The 20634-nt window shown below is 44.1% G+C and overlaps 1 protein-coding gene across 1 annotated transcript in view; it reads right to left on the bottom strand.

Moving 5' to 3' along the window:
* Positions 1-20634, bottom strand: part of LOC308300833 (clathrin coat assembly protein AP180-like) — a gene marked incomplete at both ends in the record, with an annotated part of 71844 nt that overhangs the window by 14168 nt on the left and 37042 nt on the right. The window contains 10 exons of the mRNA XM_080744731.1: positions 1790-1888; positions 5902-6102; positions 7709-7782; positions 8264-8391; positions 8784-8796; positions 14862-14938; positions 16281-16322; positions 16934-17040; positions 17659-17770; positions 19426-19519. Of these exons, the coding sequence (XP_080600857.1) occupies positions 1790-1888; positions 5902-6102; positions 7709-7782; positions 8264-8391; positions 8784-8796; positions 14862-14938; positions 16281-16322; positions 16934-17040; positions 17659-17770; positions 19426-19519 (947 nt within the window). The remainder of the gene's footprint in view (positions 1-1789; positions 1889-5901; positions 6103-7708; positions 7783-8263; positions 8392-8783; positions 8797-14861; positions 14939-16280; positions 16323-16933; positions 17041-17658; positions 17771-19425; positions 19520-20634) is intronic.

Below are 20634 nucleotides of genomic sequence, written 5' to 3' on the forward strand. Positions count from 1 at the left end.
CCAAATGTAAAATCAGTCATTACGATAACATCAAGGCCTGCCAAAATACATTTCAGTTGACTGAATCAACTGTAGATTTAGTCGCCTAAAATCTTGTGATATTTAGTCGACTAAAATTAGACTAAAACTAATACTTTTCAGGTGACTAAATTATGACTAAAACTAAACGAAATGTTATTCAAAAGACTATGACTAAAACTAAATCAAAATGTGCAGTCAAAAACAACACTGCAATAATCGTATTGTGGATTTAAATGGATTGTGAAATAATCCTCCGTCATGCACTGGGATCAAATCACCTTTACTTTGCCAAGCTTCAAATCTGGTACCATTTCGTCGTTGTCAGGTGGAAACCTCGTATCTCCAAGTTTCAAATGTGTATGTTCTTTCGCAAAGTAAAGCCCTGCTTCATTGTACAAGGCCGTCCGTCGCACAAAAGTAGTGAAAACAGCAAGCACACAGCAAGCACACAACGCCTCGCGGTGCAAGGCGTTGTGTGCTTGTAGATCGTCTGTTTTCACTAGTTTAAATCATTTTTAAAATGCAAAACGAACGGTTTTGGACATACAAGGTTTTCTCCTGACAACGACGGTTTAAAACCTTCTATAATTGGTAAAACGGACCTGGAAATTATTTTCACTCTCTTTACCAAATCTCTTTGCCAAGAAATAGCCGATCTACAAGCCCACGATGCGTCGCTAAGCGACGCTTTATGAGCTTGTAGATCTGCTATTTCTTTTGGCAAACGTTCCGCCCTATGATAATGGATGTTGGGGATATTTTGATTTATCGCGATAATATCGTAAATCGCGATTTCTTGGGTCACAATAATCGTGACGTGAAATGTTCATATCGTCCCATCCCTGTGACACACAAACAAAAAGCTGATGATCACAATGTCCCATGTGGTTAATGATGAGAGCATAGAAGTGAAGTGAAGAAAACAGAAGAGTCAGGGATGAGTAAAAACCAGACGAGAAGGCGCAGACAGATTCCACTTATGTTCAGACTAAGTTGGCAACAACCCCCAATAACAACTAGATTACAGAAAGAACTGTTGTTGGGAACGTGGAATTCTGTACAGCATATAACCAAGTGGAGAGCAGTTCTCCACGGGAATGTATTTTTCTTCCCTCAGTCGTAACCCTTGTTCACTCATGGGAAGTTTAGAGAAAGACGAGGAGAAGCATCATCGTTGTCATGGCTCTCCGTGACAATGACCGTAGCAGTGTCCCCGAGACCATGTGAGACCAACTGATCTGAGACCAGTGGTACCAAGAGAACTAAACCATGTCCAACAAACAACACACCTCTAGCGGTCCAAAAATCCACAAGATTGCGACGGGAGCTGGATCAAAAATGGAAAACTGAAGAGATGAATAGAACCGCACACTGTCTTAATGATCCCCAAATAATTGTATTAACCAATCGAAGTGGTATAAAACACAACATTTCTCACCTGAGACCAGCAGTAGGCTACCAACTATGAGAGGATTTAAACCATCCTCACACAGACCTGAGACCAGCCCAGAACCAGACTCCTTTAATGATCGATTAAAAAAGATCGGAATCTTCAAATCCTGAACAAAATCTGCGCACAACCAAAAAACTGAAAAGTGTCCCACCCCACACATACTTACATCTACATCTACACCACACACACACACACACACACACACACACACACACACACACACACACACACACACACACACACACACACGCACACACACACACACACACACACACGCACGCACACACACACACACACACACTTTCAGACACCCACCGGCTGCGGCGTCGGTAGCTGGGGTGGGGGTGGAGGCAGCGGCGCCGTCGGCTGCTGCTGCAGCGCCCTCGCTGGCCGGAGTCGGTGTTGCAAACGCATCTGAGGCGTTCGCGCACACACCGCCGCGCAGTGACACGCACACGCAAGATGAGAGAGAGAAAGAGAGAGAGAGAGAGAGAGAGAGAGAAAGGGAAAGAAAGAGACAGAAAAACAAACAGAGAGAGAAACGGGCAACAAGGAAAAGAAAGAAAGTCAGTGGGAAACAAAGGAGATTAAGCAGCAAGCATCTGGAAGGAAGGAAATCAGAACGATTGAGTCTCTTTCGTTCTCATCATACATTCTTAACGCCGTAGAACAATATGCTTAACGTCATTGTCGGGTGACAAACGTATCTCCTTATTTCAATCAATAGTTTGATTTGTAATGCTCAGGGGTCTTCAACGTTTTTTTCAGGCCCCTTAAAGCAGGGGTTTTCAAAGTGGGTGACGGGGCACCCTGGGGTGCCGTGACGGCAGTCCAAGGGTGCCGCGAGATAATTTGATAATATTTGGAATTTATTTGGACAAATATTTAGTATCATTTTAAACTTGAAGTACAAAGTTATTTTCAGTCAGGTCTAACCAAAATGTCTATTATCTCAACGTTTTCCTCACAACATAATCACTAAAATATCGTCACTGTCGGGCAGAAACCTTGTATCTCCAAGTTTCAAATGTGTACGTCTTTTGGTACAGACTGTCGCACAAAACTAGTGAAAACAGCCGATCTACAAGCACGCAACGCCTCGCGATGCGAGGCGTTGTGTGCTTGTAGATCTGCTGTTTTCACTAGTTTAGTACATTTTATAGATGATAAATACAAAATGAACGGTTTTGGACATACAAGGTTTCCATCCGACAACGACGATATGCTATAAATATAAGGTGCTGGGAGTGAGTCGTGAGAATTATAATGTAGGGGTGCCTCGGATTGAAAAAATGTTTATGGGGTGCCCTGAGACAAAAAAGTTTGGGAACCCCTGCCTTAAAGGACCCCTTAGCTGAGAGAGATATGAATCAAGGACCTCCGATTACATATTCTATAAAATGTGTTGTAGTCAGATTAAACTTTTTATTTTATAAAATGAGTTGCAGATTAACCTTTTTCACACATTTCATGGATAGCTTCATTGACTATCAGTACTGAGAGAGACAGAGAGAAAGTACTGATATTCAAGGAATCTATGAAATGTGTCTCCTCTCTTCTCCTGCCCTCCTTTTATTTGTTTATTTCAGACATTTAACCACCAAAACCCTCAACTTGACCTTTGGCTCTGTGGCCTACTTGGTTTGCTCCTTTTTCCCATCAAATCACTTTGCAGAAAATAGCCGATCTACACCTTTGTAGATTGGCTACTGATCTGCTATTTTCCCTGCAATACACAATGATTTGGCGGCCCCCTTGTAGTAACTCTGAGGACCACCTAGGTGTCCCAGACCCCCTGTTGAAGACCCCTGCCCTAAATACTGTAATAGCTACATTGAATCCATTGGAATATTTTTGGTATAATTCCTGAAAATGTGCAATTTTGGACACACAAGGTTATCACCCCACAGGGACGATAAGTAGAGCATCATTGTCCTTTCAGTAGTCCTTGCATGACGATGAAGCTGGAACTCACAAATGTGGATTTGAGCCATGGATGACGGGGAATATAAAATGAACGTCGGACACAATGAGAACACAACACAGACACGATGCGATGCAGGGCCAGGAAAAAAAGAAAACACACATAATAGACCATCGAAGTCTGACATCACTGCTGCTAGATGACGCTATTACCCAGGTTCCCATTGTTATTTGTTGGTGTTGAAATCCCAAAGAGTAACACATTTAAAACACTAGAAACGAGTCAAACAAAACCCTAACACCAAAAATAACAACGGCAGCCAGAGAAATAGCGCCATCTAGCCACATGGCGTGAGGACTTCGGGGGTCTATACAGTGTCTAAAAAGATCCAACTAGCAAAGGCTAACAAAGGGCAGCAGCGTTTAGGGATCGTGAAGCAAAGCCCAGGCATCATTAGCGGTTTTGCTTGTAGCAGCGTGACAACGTTTGATATTGCTTTTCACTGGGCTATAGAGTGAAAAAGCATTAATGTGCTTATCAAACCAGAAAGCTGTGAGGGGAGTGCATGTACACGTATGCATGTCCAGTATGCAGCAGTGGTGCGTTGTGGCTGTACAGTAGCCGAATGTCGTGCACAGCTAGCGTCTGCGTTGGAATGCTGTGCGGCTGCTATACCAGTGTTCCACATAAATTAAACACTTTCAACCTTGGGTCTATTTGAGGCATTTTCCAAAATGCTCAAAAAGAAAGAAAGAAACAGGGGCGTCAATTGGGTATGGCAGGGGTATGCAGCTGCCATACCCTGGGTCCAAGGGGGGAAATAAAAGTTACTTTTAAATTATATAAAGCCATGAATTTCTCTTTGTCTATCTGTGCTGGTTATTATGGTGTTAAATTACAGTAAAATAACTACAAATGCAAAATGTAACAGTCACTTTAACAAGGTATTAGAATTACATTCTCCACACTTGTATTCTCCCCATCTTGACAAAATGGTATATTCCCAGGTTCTGCAGGTCAGCTGCACAAGTGCAATTCATTGTTGTTAATTGTAACACGTTTACTAACATGCCAAGCTGCACTTGAACAACCGTTCCAGGCTGCCATATCCAGCCCAAGAAACCGTAGAAACAAGGGAAAAAAATAAATCTACTTCTTAAAAATAAGTGTATCATGCCTGTTGCTAAGGTATGGCAACATGACTGGTGTCTTGCACGCGCACCTTAGCCCGTGTGCAAGACACCAGTCATGTTGCCAAACCTTAGCTTTTTCTGAATTGACGCCACTGGAAAGTGTTGCGTTGAGAATTCTGTGAAAACGTTTGAAGAAATGTTAAACACCTCTTCCTATAATAATGACATTATCCAAAATAGGGCCACAAGGTTGAAAGTGGTTAAGATGATGTGTTTCTATATTATTGTCTGTGTTATGCAAAAAAAGGCAATGTTGTTTTCTTGAGAAATTATCTTGCCATTAAACACATGCATGTCTGAGCAGGCCGTTCATTGACATTTCTTTGAGATTTAGAAATGGAATTAGTATAGTTTGCTCAGGAAACTCTCAAAAATAATTATGTTCATATTTACAAAACGTCTCAGATGGTTAAAAAAAACAAGACTTGGCTTGTATGTTTAGGAAAAGTCATGAAAGGGCACATTTCTGAGAATTTCCTGAGCAAACCCATTCCACCTCTAAATCTTAAAATCAGGCTCAGGCATGCAAGTGTTAACAATTTCACATTTCTACAAGGATATGAACATTGCACAATATACTATACATCCATACTATATATGTTACAGTTAGTTTGAAAAAACAATTAGATTGGGAAAGGAGCGCTTGTTTTTGTTCACCTGGAAGTGGAAGAAGCTCATGTCCCAGTGGTAGAGCATTAACTGCATTGGTCCCACGTCTCATTGTTCCTCCATTGTTCCCATTAGTCCCACGCTGGTGAATGCTAACCTGGTGAATGCTACTATGCCCAAACCTAACCCTAACCTCAGTAAAACTATGCCTAAACCTAACCCTATCCTAACCTCAGTAAAACTATGCCTAAACCTAACCCTAATCCTAACCCTAACCTCAGTAAAACTATGCCTAAACCTAACCCTATCCTAACCTCAGTAAAACTATGCCTAAACCTAACCCTAATCTTATCCCTAACCTCAGTCAAATTATTCCTAGTTCCCCGAAGGAGGCACCGCCTGCTCCACCTTGTGCCCAAAAACGAGCGCTCCTGCTCTCAATCGAACTGAATCTCAAACAAACTGATATATATATATATATATATATATATATATATATATATATATATACATGGTATATACACATTAGGTGATGTGTATGGATGTATTTTCTTGTCCATTCGTCAGGGCAGCATGCAGTGCAGTGTGGGTAATGTAGTGTAGGCGCTATCATAGCATGTGTGACGTGGTCTCAGGTTCGAGGCTCTCCGGGGAGCGATTCCCTCCAGCAGGGGAATCCTCCGGAAGCCACGCCCACTGACCTCCCAACAGGTCCATGTTGACGGCGGGGGCGGGGGAGGTGGCGCTAGGCGCCGCCGCGCTAGCGGGAGGCGGGGCTAGGGAGGCTCCGGGTTCTGCCGGCGCCGCCGCGGCCGCTGCAGGGGCGGGCGTGGCCGCCGCAGGAGAGGGGGCGGGCTCGGCCGCGAGGGTGGGCTCGGCGAGCAAGGAGTCGCCCATCATTTCTATGAGAGTGTGCCAAGGGTATATATATAAACCCCGAACCCCACCCCACCCAAAAAATGTATCCCAAAGTAACCAAGGTAACCAATGGAGAGGGGGTTATAATTAAGAAGAACCAAAAGGGAATTGTTTCATTAAATAGGCCGTAAAGAATACAAATGAAAGGACCAAATGAATGTGCCAACATAACCCCCATTAGTAACCAACGGAAACCAATCAAAACAGCCCCCGTATGAATCAAAAACATAGAAATGTGGATGTGAAAGGGGAGAGGGGAGAAAGCAGAGAGGAACAAGGAGAAAGAGACAGAGACAGAAAGAGAGACTATACTGAGTCTAGGAACAGAGAAAAGAACAGCACTATGAGACAAACTATGGACTAAAAAACATTTCGTTTGGTTCCGGGTCACCTTGTTCTCAATCCAACCAAAGGTTTTGTTGCTGTTGTCCGTTTATTTGTTTGTATCTTAGGATCGTAGGAACATGCCAATTGTGTCGGCACATATCGGTACAGATGAATTCAAATGTCCTTTTGAGCGGTGGTAAACCGCTCCATAGAGTGGCTGTGCGTGTGTCTGTAGCCACTTTTTCCTCAGCGTTTTGCCATAGCTGTAGCCTGTATTACATCACCAATTACATCCTAGACCTATATCCTAGTCTGAAGACGTTATGCAAGCACGACCACCGCTCACTTCACATTGGGTGTGATTTTTTATTATTGAATTGCCTCGTTGTTGAATTGCGATCTTACAAATACATCTATTAGCCTCGCCTTGCATTTACATGCAGGCGCTCAACTACAACTGAGGTGATCCGGAAGGTGACTTTCATAGACGCAGACCGATCGCCAGAGAAGCAACGTCGCTGTTGTATGTTTCTGAAAAATCACAGATACTAATCTATTAATCGATGGATTTTCGGTACAGCGCCATCATGGCTTTTCTCTGGCGGCCGGGCTGTTAGATTAGACTGGAGCTTCTAGAAAGGCAAGGGGAAAGAATGGCGCGTTAAAACTCACCTGACCCAAGCAGATCTGTGTGCCAGCAGAGAAGAGAGACACAGTTTAATTAATGTTACGTACAAGAGCCTCGGCCTCAATTAAAGAGCAGGACAATGGCTAAGACCGACTACAATGACATCGTGACACTTCCCTCTTGTGAAAAAGAAAGGGTGACTTTAAATCCAACTTCTTTCTTTTTTTTACAGGAGGAGAAGCATGTTGTAATGCTGCGTTGAAACCTGAAGCTATTTCTTTGTTTCTAGACACTTATATCTCTGGTCAGTGCTGGGAAAAAGATTTCACGTCAGAATCAAGGCGAAACACCTGGAAAAAAGGGAGTCCCAAAACCAAACACCCAAAACATTTCCGTGTCTCCGGACAACATCAACGCTGATTGGCTGTCAGGACACGAATGGGTGGAGTCGTCATTCGCGTCACGCCCAATAGCGCGTCGTCTCAGCTTTGCATTCATTTTGCATGTAATCGCGCCGCTCAAACTATCCAGGTTTGACCGCAGCATAAGAGTGTAAAAGTAATAGCTGTCTGGTCACCAGTGGTCAGGGAGGAAGAGGAAGAGGAAGAGGAAGAGGAAGAGGAAGAGGAACTCACCTCCCCAGTGTGTTGGGCATGCAGACGGTGCTGAAGGACCCGAGGATGAAAGAGGATCCAGATCCAACAGAGAACTGATGGAGAGAGAGAGAAAGAGAGAGAGAGAGAGAGAGAGAGATGGAGAGAAAGTGACATTCACTCTGTTACAGGTGCTCTGGTGTCATGTTGCCCTATCTTACCTTACCTATGTACCTTACCTTATGCCTAAACATTTTAAAATAGTGAAAATAGCGTCAATAGTGTACATCCGACACGTGCCGGCTATCCATCCATCCATCTATCTTCAACCGCTTATCCGGAATCGGTTCGCGGGGGTAACAGTTCCAACTGAGCAGTTCCGAGCAACTTCCTCCACTCCCTCCGGGGGTATACCGAGACGTTCCCAAGACGGCTATTCAAATTTAAAATGTTTTGGCATAGGGGGGTAAGGCCACCCTAAACCTAACCCTATCCGTAGTCAAAGTCATGATGCCTCCAAGAGGAGTTATCTGTAGGAAAACCATGTTAGTGAGAGATGAGATGATGGGAGTTTCCTTCAGAGGGCGCTATACTCACTCTTCCACCGGGGGCTCGGGGGCGGCAGCAGCGGCAGCACTCTCCCCAGGCGGGGGCTGCAGGGTGGGCACGGCATTGGAGGATTTGGCGGGGGTGGAGGTCGGAGACACGTTGTTTGTTGGAGACCCCTGGAACACGAGATAGGGAGACCTCCGTTTTAGTGGATGCAGAAAACAAGCCGTCGAGAGACGGGTTAAAAAACACAGGAAAACTATACTGCCCTACAAAGGCAGAGTGCAGTAACTACGTTTTTGGACATAGCGACTTATTTGTGTCGCCCAAAGGTCAAATTAGCCTTCATGATACTGGGGAATGAACAATTAGCTCAAGAACAGATACAGTATACAATCAGTTTAATATCACTTTCATGCCTTTATCTCATTTGGCTGATCAGCTGTAACACTTTTAAACTATTTTTTTAGTGAAATTCTAGTATGTAGTTACTGCACTCTATACTGCCTTTGTAGGGCAGTATAATGCTACAGGAAATGGAGTTGGGAGAACCATGCGTATAGCTCACCTTTGTCGGAGACCTGAAAGAGAAGAGGACAACAAGAGAGACAGTGAGTGACTTTGTAGAGTAAGTGACAGACAGCTAAAAACGGTGACATGGGACTAATAACTTAACTTTTTTTTTTTTTTTAACTGAAAAGTGCGAGAGAAATAAATAACCTTGATATGTGATCAATCATGTATTGATTCACACAGCATGTCGGCATGTACTGAGACGGTACATGACGTGACGTATCGTTACAGTGACATCACACGGTTAGATGCGACTGCCGCGTTCGATACCATTGACCACAACATCCTGCTAAGACGTCTGGTGGATGGAGTGGCATCAAAAGTACATTGTTACAGTGGTTTACTGTAGGCTACTTGTGGGCACTTAGGATCAACTGTTTTTTAAGCGTGCTGTTAATTACAAATAAAAGTGACTTGGGTTGACACGGTAGGTATCATATGTATCACGTGGGTATCACGTCTGACTAGCCCACCCACGTAATGTGATACATATCGTTGCTATCGGGCAGAAAATCTTCACTACAGCAATACACACAAAAGCATCAAAAGTAGCAGATCCTCAAGCGACGCCCTTCAAGCTTGCAGATCTGCTACTTTCGCTGTGTTTGTGAATTCTGAAAAGTAACAGTTTTTTCAGACGTAGTGAGGTTTTTCCACCGGACAGAGACGACATCTGTGCATATCATCACACATGGAGACCGTGTTACGGGTGCAAGACGTTAATCACATCTGTATGAAAAGTTATTATCACATGAGTCAACGCTTGTTCACATGGAGTACAGTATGAGATTACTTTATGTAAGCCACATGTGAATGTGGTATTTATTAGTGTGGTTGCCAGACAACTGTGTGGTACTTGTCTGTCTGAATTTCTTTCTTTCTTTCTTTCTTTCTTTCTTTCTTTCTTTCTTTCTTTCTCTCCGGATAAACGTTATTTTGCCACGCTACTTCACCCACAGTTTCGGTGGCATGCAATTATATGCCATATGTCAAATTGACCGGCTTTCGGCTTCACCGGATTCACACTCTCCCCTATGTCCATAAATGGGCATTCCAAGATATGGGGATTAATATTGATGACATCAGGGATCTCCATATATGGGCATAAAAGGGATATGGGCAAAGACGGAACACATTTCCCAGCTGGTTCCTTGCGTCTCGCGTCAGGGCAACCACACTTGCAATTTCCCAGAATTGCATCTTTCTAGTTTACCACACGGTACAATTCACAATTTGTTCATTTAACTCCAAGGAGTGAAAACTTTGAGTTAAATGAAAGGCACTGTAAGGGAGGTCTTTGTTGTGATGGTAATCAGAGGTAATCAGGGGTCTCCCCTGTCTCGCCGGCTCGTTATAAACCAAAAATAAATATTCAGGCGGGGATACCAACTCCATCCACTCAGGAGAGAGAACTCATATGGGGCCTTTTCCACAGGCAAAGAAACGGTTCGGGGTCTTTCTCCCGCCTATGGGATGAACCAAAGGTGAGCTTTTCCACCAAGAACCGGAGTTGGTTCCGAACCGTAAAAGTTGGTTCCGAACCGTAAAAGTTGGTTCCGAACCGGAAACCACAAAATCCTTGGTTTTTCCAGTGAACCACCACCTGAACTGGGGAACAATGGCTCTGGTTCAATCTGGTGGGAACGCAAGCCAGTTCGTTTTCTTGGAACCAAGGTTCCAAGAAAGTTGAACCGGCACTGGTTCTGGATCCAAGGTTCTTTTGGAGGAAAAGGCCCCATGTACAAGATATACGTGATAAACAGGTGAAATTGGAAGTGATGAATAAGCAGACCGGGTTGTAACTGGAGCACTATAACATTGAAATCGATAAAGGCGTGATCATGTGTGACCTGAAAATGTATTTTCCGTTTACTAAAGAGCTGGAGAGAAAGGGCAGATCCCTGTAACTGAATATATAGAAATGATTACTATCAGAATGTAGAGATTTTACATAATTTTTTTACAAAGCATATCACTTACAGCACCTTTAACACTGAGGATTTTACTGGAAGGGGGATTCAATCTACAACCTAGATCTAAATCTAGGTGGTTGGTTTCCTAAGGCGTTAGTCAGCGTTGTATATTATACGGTATATGCTCACCCTTCACTGGTGATCCCAGAATGAAGGAAAAAGAAAGAAGGGGATAAGAAGAGAGGTAGAGTAAAGGGTTAAAGGAAGTGGTGGAGAAACAGCAGTGGGACAAAGCACAGCCTGGCAGAACTGTCAAACCTTTCTGCCACGTATCTTTCAAGGTTTGAGTGTCTAAGGGGCTTTTCCACCGGAAAAGAACCGGTTCTGGTACTTTCTCCCGCCTATGGGATGAACCAGAGGTGAGCTTTTCCACCGAGAACCGGAGTTGGTTCTGAACCGTAAAAGTTGGTTTCCGAACGGGAACCACAAAATCCTTGGTTCCTCTGGTTCAATCGAGGTTCAATCTGGTGGAAACGAAAGCCGGTTCGCAAGAACCAAGGTTCCAAGAAAGTTGAACCGGCACTGGTTCTGGAACCAGTTCTTTGCCGGTGGAAAAGGCCCCTTAATGAAATGGAGCTCCTATGCTATAAGTTCAGGACCACTCCTACATCAAGTGGCTTCCATTCACGTATAAATGCTGACCTAACCCTCCCCTCCCCTCTCTTTGAGCTGACATTCTGCACGGCTTCCCCCCAACTCTGCAACTCTGCATCCGAGACTCAGCAGCCATCCGTTTCACTCATTACGCTTCATTCATATCATTTTTTAATTTCTTTGGTAAAAATAAAGTAAACGCCTATGGATTGGTAGTGTGGTCCTTGCTATAGGCCTAATGGAGTGACTCTTGGAAAGCCAATGCCGTCTGAATTCTGCTTTGGTCAGCCTTGGTCACCACCGTGAACCCTAGCATCCCCAATCTGTACACATCATAATACTATAGGGTGTTACTGGAGGGGGGATTCACTCTACAACCTCATAACCCAATAATCTAAAATCTAGAGCTAAATCTATTTGATTTCTAAAGACGTTGTATACGGTATGCTCACCCTTCATCCCTGATCCCAGAATGACAGAAAATAGGGGGATAGGAAGAGAGGAACAGTAAAGAGTTAAAGGAAGTCATGGACAAACAGCAACCAGCTCAGTGGCCTTGTGGTTAGAGTGTCCGCCCTGAGACTAGGAGGTCGGGGTTCGAACCCTGTTCGGGTCATACCAAAGACTCAGACACAGTTCCTCCCTGCTTGGCACTCAGCATCAAGGGTTAGATTGCGACATGCTAGCGTCATGTCCAGGGGGTGTATCAATCATCAAGCTGCCTCACGCTATCGAATCAGGAGATAGGCTGCTGTCCTATGGGCCTCATGGCTCGGCAAGGCTTACTTATGGACGAACAGCACACTAGTTTAGCGTTTGGAACACAAGTGCTGGCCGGTACACAAAACATCTAGAAGATCCGTCTGCCTTTTTTGCAACAGGTCTTCAATTCTAACCCTCCCTCCTCTTTGCTCTGACATTCTGCATCGATCCACCCACGCTGCTATCCTCTCTCTACTAGTTCTTCTTCTCGCTATGGTTTCCTTTCCGTAGGGCGTAGGGTGTTCATCGTGCCTGTGGGGGTTTGTCGTGCTATGGCAGGCCCCCTTCAAAGCTGCTCCAACTCAAGTTCATCATCCAAGACTCAGCATCCAGGACTCAACAGAAGTCCCTTGCCCTTCGATCCGTTTCAATCATTGCGCTTCTTTCGTATCGTTTGTTTTAATTTCTTTGGTAAAGAATCCTTAAACGCCTATCAATAAACCCTTTTGTAAATCCCGCCCCATTCTGCCCTGTTACTATGATGGGACATTAACCCTGGGCAGATTGTTTTTATAGTGGAAGTGGATGGGATTTTTTTCCCCTTCATAGCCTCATTACAGCTATATAAAGTACCAAAGGAAAAACACCTAGGTGATATTAATAAAAAGGGAAGACAAAGGTACAGTAGTTACATTGCAAAACAGGGGGTTTACCCGAAAATATATGTTTTAATGTGTTTAATCCCAGTGGGACAGAATCCTCTTTGCAGATTCTTTTATAGTGGAAGTGGATGGGATTTTTTCCCCCTTCATAGCCTCATTACAGCTATATAAAGTACCACAAAAAACACATCTACGTGATATTAATAAAAAGGGAAGAAAAAGGTACAGTAATTACATAGCAAAACAGTAGTTTTCCCCCGAAAAATAAATGTTTTAATTAGTTTAATCCTCTGGATCAGAGATAGAAAGAGAAGCGCATTGCATCTTGGGTACTAGGAAGAGGACAGAGAGAATGTTTCTCCTCACATAATAGGCTGGCTTTTCGTAATTCTGCCCATTTAAATTATATGTACCCAATCGTGACTCTTAGACCATTGATAAGGTACATGTGAACTAGTTTGTTGAAGCTTATTCGTTATGATGAGCGAGATCGCTTGACGCTTGCCGTCGCTATCACCGTACCGGCCGATCTCCGTGTCGCGCACTGCGGACAGTTTTTGAAAGCCTGAAGCAACATTCTCCACTGCACAAACTCCACCCCCGATAGCAAAAAGTGAATGTTTTTTTCTGGTTGGCCAGTCAGGGAGTCTCAGGGACCAATCAGAAGGCTGACAAACGGTCTATTGGTAGTGTGGTCCTTGCATTAGGCCTAGTGGAGTGCCACATGGAAAGCCAATGCCGTCTGAATTCGGCTTTGGTCAGCCTTAACCCCCCTTGAACCCAGCTAGCATCCCCATTATGTACATGTCATAATACTATAGGTGTAACATTCGGCAAAAAAAGGGCGAACATCCAGTGAAAATTGCAGTACAAGCTCACAACACAATGCGTTGTGAGCTTGTAGATCATCCGTGGAGGGGGGTAGTTAATAGTGTGGAGGTGGGGGAAAAGCACAGGGCCTAGTATAGATCCCTGGGGATCTATACTAACCAAAAAATAGATTCCCAAGGATTAACCAAAAGATATCACTCACAGCACCTGTAACAATGAGAATGTTACTGGAGGAGGGGATTCACTCTATAACCGCATAACCCAATAATCTATACAATCTAGAGCTAAATCTAGCTCTAAATCTAGGTGGTTTCTAAAGACGTTGTATACAGTATGCTCACCCTTCATCCCTGATCCCAGAATGAAAGGAAAGAGGGGGATAAGAAGAGAGGAACAGTAAAGAGTTAAAGGAAGTCATGGACAAACAGCACACTGGTACAGTGGTTCTCAGCCTTTTCAGGCCACGACCCCCGAAATTTGAACTGGGGACCCCCCACCCTGACGAGCACTAAGAGTTGAGGCATTACATTTTGTATAACAAGGTTCTATTGTGAAAATGGCCTATCTACACGCTCACAACGCCTCGCATGAGCATGTAGATTGGCTATTTTCACAATTTCTGCATTTAATATTTGACAATTTTGCCAATGTTTAATTTGTCATTTTAGAGGTATTAAAAAGTCCTTAAATTGTCACTTTAGAAATGCGTAGATACCCTCTATACACTTAAACTTTATGTTGGTGTGTTTACTGTTGAGTGAAGAAACAACATTGCACATTAAGTTAATCATCTAGGGGCCCACCCAAAATAATTTGGGGACCCCCCTGGGGGTCCCGACCCACGGGTTGAGAACCACTGCACTAGTATAGAGTTTGGAACACAGATGCTGGCTGGGACGCACAATGATCTAGAAGATCAGACTGCCTTTGTGCAACGGGCTTTTCAGGTTTGAGTTTGAGTAAACTAGGGTGAATCACGGAAAGTAAATGGCATCTGAATTCTGCTTTGGTCCGCCTTATAACCATATGAACCCTGTAGCGTCCCTATTCCAGGCATGTCATAATAGGAGAACATACCGCGAAGATACAGGCGAATATTCCGCAAAAAATGCAGATTACTAGATCGTCTGTTTTCAGCAAAAAGATTTGGTGTCAAGGGACAAAAGGAGAGGAGGTAAGGGGCTCATTGACTGGGTGGCCAACCCTTATGGGCCCATTTTACACTCTCAGAGGAAAATGAACGCTCTGTTTGAATAAAAAAAAAAAAAAAGTATGGATGGAAGGTGAAGTGAGTGTGAAACGCTGTCTTACCCCTTCTTCCTTCCTCCCTTCTCGTCTTCCAGGCCGTTCATATGTGTCTCCAGAGACTCCAGGATACTGCTGGGAGCCTGAGGACAACAAGCAGAACATCTCAACATCTCGTCTGTGTTTCATATGCTCATTGGGAGCAGCTAGGAGTGCATTGTCTTGCTCAAGGACGTGCCATACCAAAGCCTAAACCACTTGTGCTTGTAACCACGCCCCGCTTCTGTGGCCAACACGGAAGTGCCTCTCGCATACAACAACTGATAAAGTATAGTTTTTGATAGCGAAGGAGGCACGCTGTCTCAAGCGAACTTGAGCCACGAGAGGCACCGCTGAGCCAGCTAAAGCGAGTGAGTTGCCGTGCCGAGCAAAGTTCGCTTGAGCCAACTCAGTGCCGTTCGAGTTGCAGCGTCCCGATAGGCAGCAGAATCGTGAATTGTGTTTTGGCGAGAGCGTTTGACCAAACTGCCACTCAAAGTGGCCACTGGCCAATCACAGTGTGTCCTTGCACAAGCGTTGTAGGTTTTGGGATGACGCCTCAAGGACACTTTGGGCCCTTTTACACTAGGAAGGAACATGCACGCGCACACAAAGGGTGGGGCTTCAGCCCTTTTACCCGTCTGTCGTACACCCGAAGGCAGCGTTCAAGAGAATTGCCTTTTCCGAACTCTCCTTTGGTACCACAGTATGCATTTTGTACATTTTTAACACTTCAACCATCACAGCAATCAAGAAAGTGAAAAAGAGAATGTTTTGAAAGTGTTATGCACACATGTGACGCACACACGCACGCACGCACGCACGCACGCACGCACGCACGCACGCACGCACGCACACACACACACACACACACACACACACACACACACACACACACACACACACACACACACACACACACACACACACACACACACACACACACAAACATACACACTGTAATGAGCGGCAGCATGCTTATAGGAAACACTCCCATCCTGCAAAAGGGCAGGCACTCTGGCAGGCCACCCAACGTTTCCATGGTTACCGGGTCCTCGCGAGGCTTAAAGATACAGTCCTCGTCGTCCGAGTCGGCTAGATCCGTCACTACGCCCGGATGGAGGCACTGAGAGGGACATTATGGCACGCTGGGTGAGACGGCTGTGCTCTGTGTGTGTGTATGTGTGTGTGTGTGTGTGTGTGTGTGTGTGTGTGTGTGTGCTGTGTGTGTGTGTGTGTGTGTGTGTGTGTGTGTGTGTGTGTGTGTGTGTGTGTGTGTGTGTGTGTGTGTGGGGGGTGTGGGTGTGGGTGTGTGTGTGTGTGTGTGTGTGTGTTTGATAGAGGCAGCTGTCGAGGCTTCTGAGTGCACCACGTTGTTTAATTAATATCGACCTGTTCCATCCGACAAACAAACAAACAGGAGGAATGAAAAGAGAGAGGACTCACGTAGTTGATGTCAGGAATGTCATTTTTGTCGACTCCCACTGTCTGTTGAAGGGGGAAAGAGGTGGTAGAAAACATCACCACCACACTGCAGCATTCATTAAATGAAATAAAAACAATAATAATCGCTTTGTGGCTATTAATGAGTTAATAAAGTCAATCAATCAATCAATCAATCAATCAATCAATCTACACTGTGAAATCTTCTGTGTTCATTTAACTCTGAGAGTGTACAAATGGAACCAAATGGACCCTTATGGTTCTCAACCTGTGGGTCCGGACCCCCCCAATTATTTTGGGGGGACCAACAGTAAACAAACTGAAGTGTATAGAGGGTGTCTGCACATTTCTAAAGTGACAATTTAAGGACCTTTTAATACCTCTAAAATGACAAATTAAACATTGGCCAAATTGTCAAATATTAGAGGCAGAGATTGTGAAAATAGCCGATCTACATGTTCACAACGCATCTCAACGCGAGGCGTTGTGAGCATGTAGATCTGCTATTTTTACAATAGAACCGTTTTATACAAAATGTAATGCCCCAACTCTTAGTGCTCGTCAGGGTGGGGGGTCCCCAGTTAAAATATGATTATTTTGGGGGTCGCGGCCTGAAAATGTTGAGAACCACTGATCTACAGTATCGTCCACTGTACCTCAGCCAGCTTCATGAACTCTCCTATCTTGGTGACCCTGGTCAGGAACCTCTTGTAGATCTCCAAGGCCTCCTTACAGTCTGGCTTCTTCATCTTGAAGTATTTCTCTATTAAAACATAAGGGTTTTAATGCATCGTCTTCATCTTGAAGTATTTCTCTAAACATTTTAGGGTTTTAATGCATCTTTGACAAAACAAGGAAATACAGCGATCTATGATAAACAATAAACTAGGGACGTGCCATCCGTATCTGTCAGACATCGGTATCGGCTGATATTTGCAGTTTTCAGTCAATATCGGTATCAGCAAATAAAGCTAACATTACCACAATGGCAGTAGCAGATATCTATCTGTTGTTGATAAGCATACATTTTGCGCTGGCTATGTTGGCGTATTCGTTATCTGCAGCCTACTTAGCCGTCGATTCTGAACAGTTATTTCTTATAATGAAGATATATTTGCTTTCCTTCCACAAAAAGGGGAAATAAATAACATTTATATAAACAAATATCCGTATCAGTATTGGTTATTGGCTAAATTGTTATTTTAAACATCGGTATCGTCCAAGAATTTGCATATCGGTGCATCCCTACAATAAAATAAAAGAAATAGATTGATACTGAGATCTAATTTGGCTGGATCGTGGGCTATAAGTTACTTTAGTGAGGATCTTTGTTTTATGTAGTAGCAGATCAGATCACTGATCAGTCTTGCATCAAACTGACCTAATAGGTTGATGATGCCGTCGTTGTAGGAAGCGAACAGCTTGACCAGGTCTTTGAAGAGGAGCATGAACGCAGCGTTGATGATCCCGTTGTTCAGCTCCTTTGGATGGCACTGAGAGAGAGAGAGAGAGAGAGAGAGAGAGAGAGAGAGAGAGAGAGAGAGAGAGAGAGAGAGAGAGAGAGAGAAGAGAGAGAGAGAGAGAGAGAGAGAGAGAGAGAGGGAGAGGGGAAAGGTTGTGTTAAGCCTCGATCAGAGTCTGCGGTGAAGAGCTATCCACTGCAAATTTTAGGTGGAAAGCTTTCCAAGAAAATAAGTGAAGGCCATCATAGTCAGTCACGGTGAAGTCCTTTTCACCGTGACTGACTGGTCTAGATCGACCAATCAGTGAACGGGGTGTAGAGCCTATCTGTCTGATAGTAAAAACAGAGAGATGTGTCGGGACTCGCGGTGGAAAGCTCTTCACCGCGAGGAATGACGTAACGTTGTCGTTTTATGACTCAAAAAGACTACACCGCGGTGGATAGCCTTCCACCGCGGAGCCAACTCTGATCGAGGCTTTAGTTGCTATCGCTATCAGGGGTGTCACAAGGGGGGGGAAAGTGGGACTGAGTTACTAGGGCCCAAGGTGGAGGGGCCCTAGTAACTTAAGCTATTGAAAAATAACAGATATACAAGCTCACAGCGCGGCACCGAGTGTTTGAGCACCACTGACATGGAAACATAGGTGTCTTAATTGCGCACATTTTCACGAGTTTTTCAAAAATAGCAGATCTACAAGCTCGCAGCGCGGCACTCGGTGCGCTTGTATATCTGCTATTTTTCAATAGTTAACATTCATGGGGGGCCCGCAGTGAATCCTTGTACCCAGGGCCCAGAATTTGGTGTGACGCCCCTGATCGCTATCAAGAAATTAAAAGGCATGGCCCGCTGGCTGGTTCGGCTAAAACTGTTCAGAATGTTCTGCGATTACCCTTTTTCACTGATGAAACCTACATCAAAACTAAATGAATACTAAGCTACAGTATGATCACAAAGATTGTTTAAATATTTTGGCAATTTCGTCAACAAATAAAAACTAGACGAAAATGTTAGGGAGGGACAAGTGGAGAAGAGATCTAGTAGAACTAAGACAAATCATTTCATGCTTGGCTGCGCGTGGGTGTTGCACTCTGTTAAAATAGCTGATCTACAAGCTCACAGCGTGTCGGCTATTTTCGGCATTCAGCATACTCAAGTGGGGCGTTAATTTACGAGAAAGAAAAAAAGGTTAAAATATGGTGATAAGAGGTTTCTGCCCAATACAGCCGACAGCAGTGATATCTGGATAACTGTCCAGCTGCTTGCCTTTATATTTGGTATGGATATCGCTGACTATGCATGCAATCAACACATGCACACGCGCGCACACACACACACACACACACACACACACACACACACACACACACACACACACACACACACACACACACACACACACACACACACACACACACACACGCACACAGTAAATTACTCAAACTGCAAATAAATGGTATGAGATTGTATAATCTTTTTTGTTCAGACAGCAGGCGGTACAATGAAGTATATATAGTCGTTGTCGGGTGGAAACTAGTGAAAATAGCTGTGCGAGGCATTGTGTGCTTGTAGAACGGCTATTTTCACTAGTTGTGTCTTAAAAATAACCTACAAATTGGAAACTGGAGTTAGGAGGTTTCTGCCCGACAGTGACCATATAGCACTAAATGAAGTTTATAAAGACTCACGTCAAACTCCAGCAGCGTGTCGATCTGGGTCTGCAGGACTGGCATGCCTTTCAACAGCTTCTCCGTGGTCATGGTCCGCATCACACCCTCAGCACTGAGGAGTTAGGGACATAAAAGCTGTCAATGATGCGTGATTCTGAAACGCACTGAGACTCTTACCCATTTAGGCCTAGAATTATTGAATGCTTTAACCAGTGAAAAATAGCAGATATACAAGCTCACAGTGCGGCACCGAGTGCCGCGCTGCGAGCTTGTAGATCTGCTATTTTTGAAAAAGTCGTGAAAATGTGTGCAAATCTTTGAATGTGTGTATTTTTTAACTCAAATTTTGCTTCTGGGAGGGTCCCTGGAACTAGATATTTTGAGATTAGGGTCCGTGGCCAAATACATATAATTTTGGGTGACCTTCACATGAAAAGGTTTGAGAACCACTGACATAGTAGTCTCTCAAGAACAGACTAACTGAGCTCCAGTTAAATGAAAAGGACCTTTTCTTTGACGATGGCTAAGCCAGATTGCTGACATAGAAACATACGGTTTTTCAAAAAACCTTAGAAGGATTCAAAAGACACTTATAGAATCGGGTCAAAATGTGAGCTTGTATATCTGCTATTTTTTGTAGTTAAAGCATAAAATAATGATACACAATAATGTGTACCCGTTCTAAATGGGTTAACCATGCCCCGGTAATCCAGACCGCGCCCCTGACCGTCTCTATTGGCTGGCTGTATCCTGTTGCTGTCACATAACGCTAGTGTGTTAAAAAGGCTATTCATGTTATAATACTTGCTGGCTATAATACTAAAAATAGTTCATGAATACTTGGAGACGGCCGGGCCGACCGTCTTGTTATCCGTTTGTCAAAATGAAAATGCGCTTGTCTGTTCTGGCTGTTCATTACGACGCGCGCGAGGTTATATTTTGCCACAGGTTGGGAGTTAATAATTGTGCTTCTCTGCTGGCCTAACTTAAGCACAAGTTATGTGGCAGTTCAATGGATAGCAAACCATAGCAGGGTGGCACTAACATAGTGAATTCATCATCTTTACATTGCTGGGGGAGAGGATTTCAGATTTTTCTGGTTCTGACCCAGAGACTGATATAACATCTCCCACCCTCACAGGAGCTTGAGAAGTCTGTTGCAAGGACGGGTGGTGTCACGGGTAACAGTTATGTTGTGTCCACACGCAGAGTCTCTTGTAAACATCT

This window comes from Nannobrachium achirus, assembly GCF_963921795.1.
Source record: "Nannobrachium achirus genome assembly, chromosome: 16".
NCBI lineage: Eukaryota > Metazoa > Chordata > Actinopteri > Myctophiformes > Myctophidae > Nannobrachium > Nannobrachium achirus.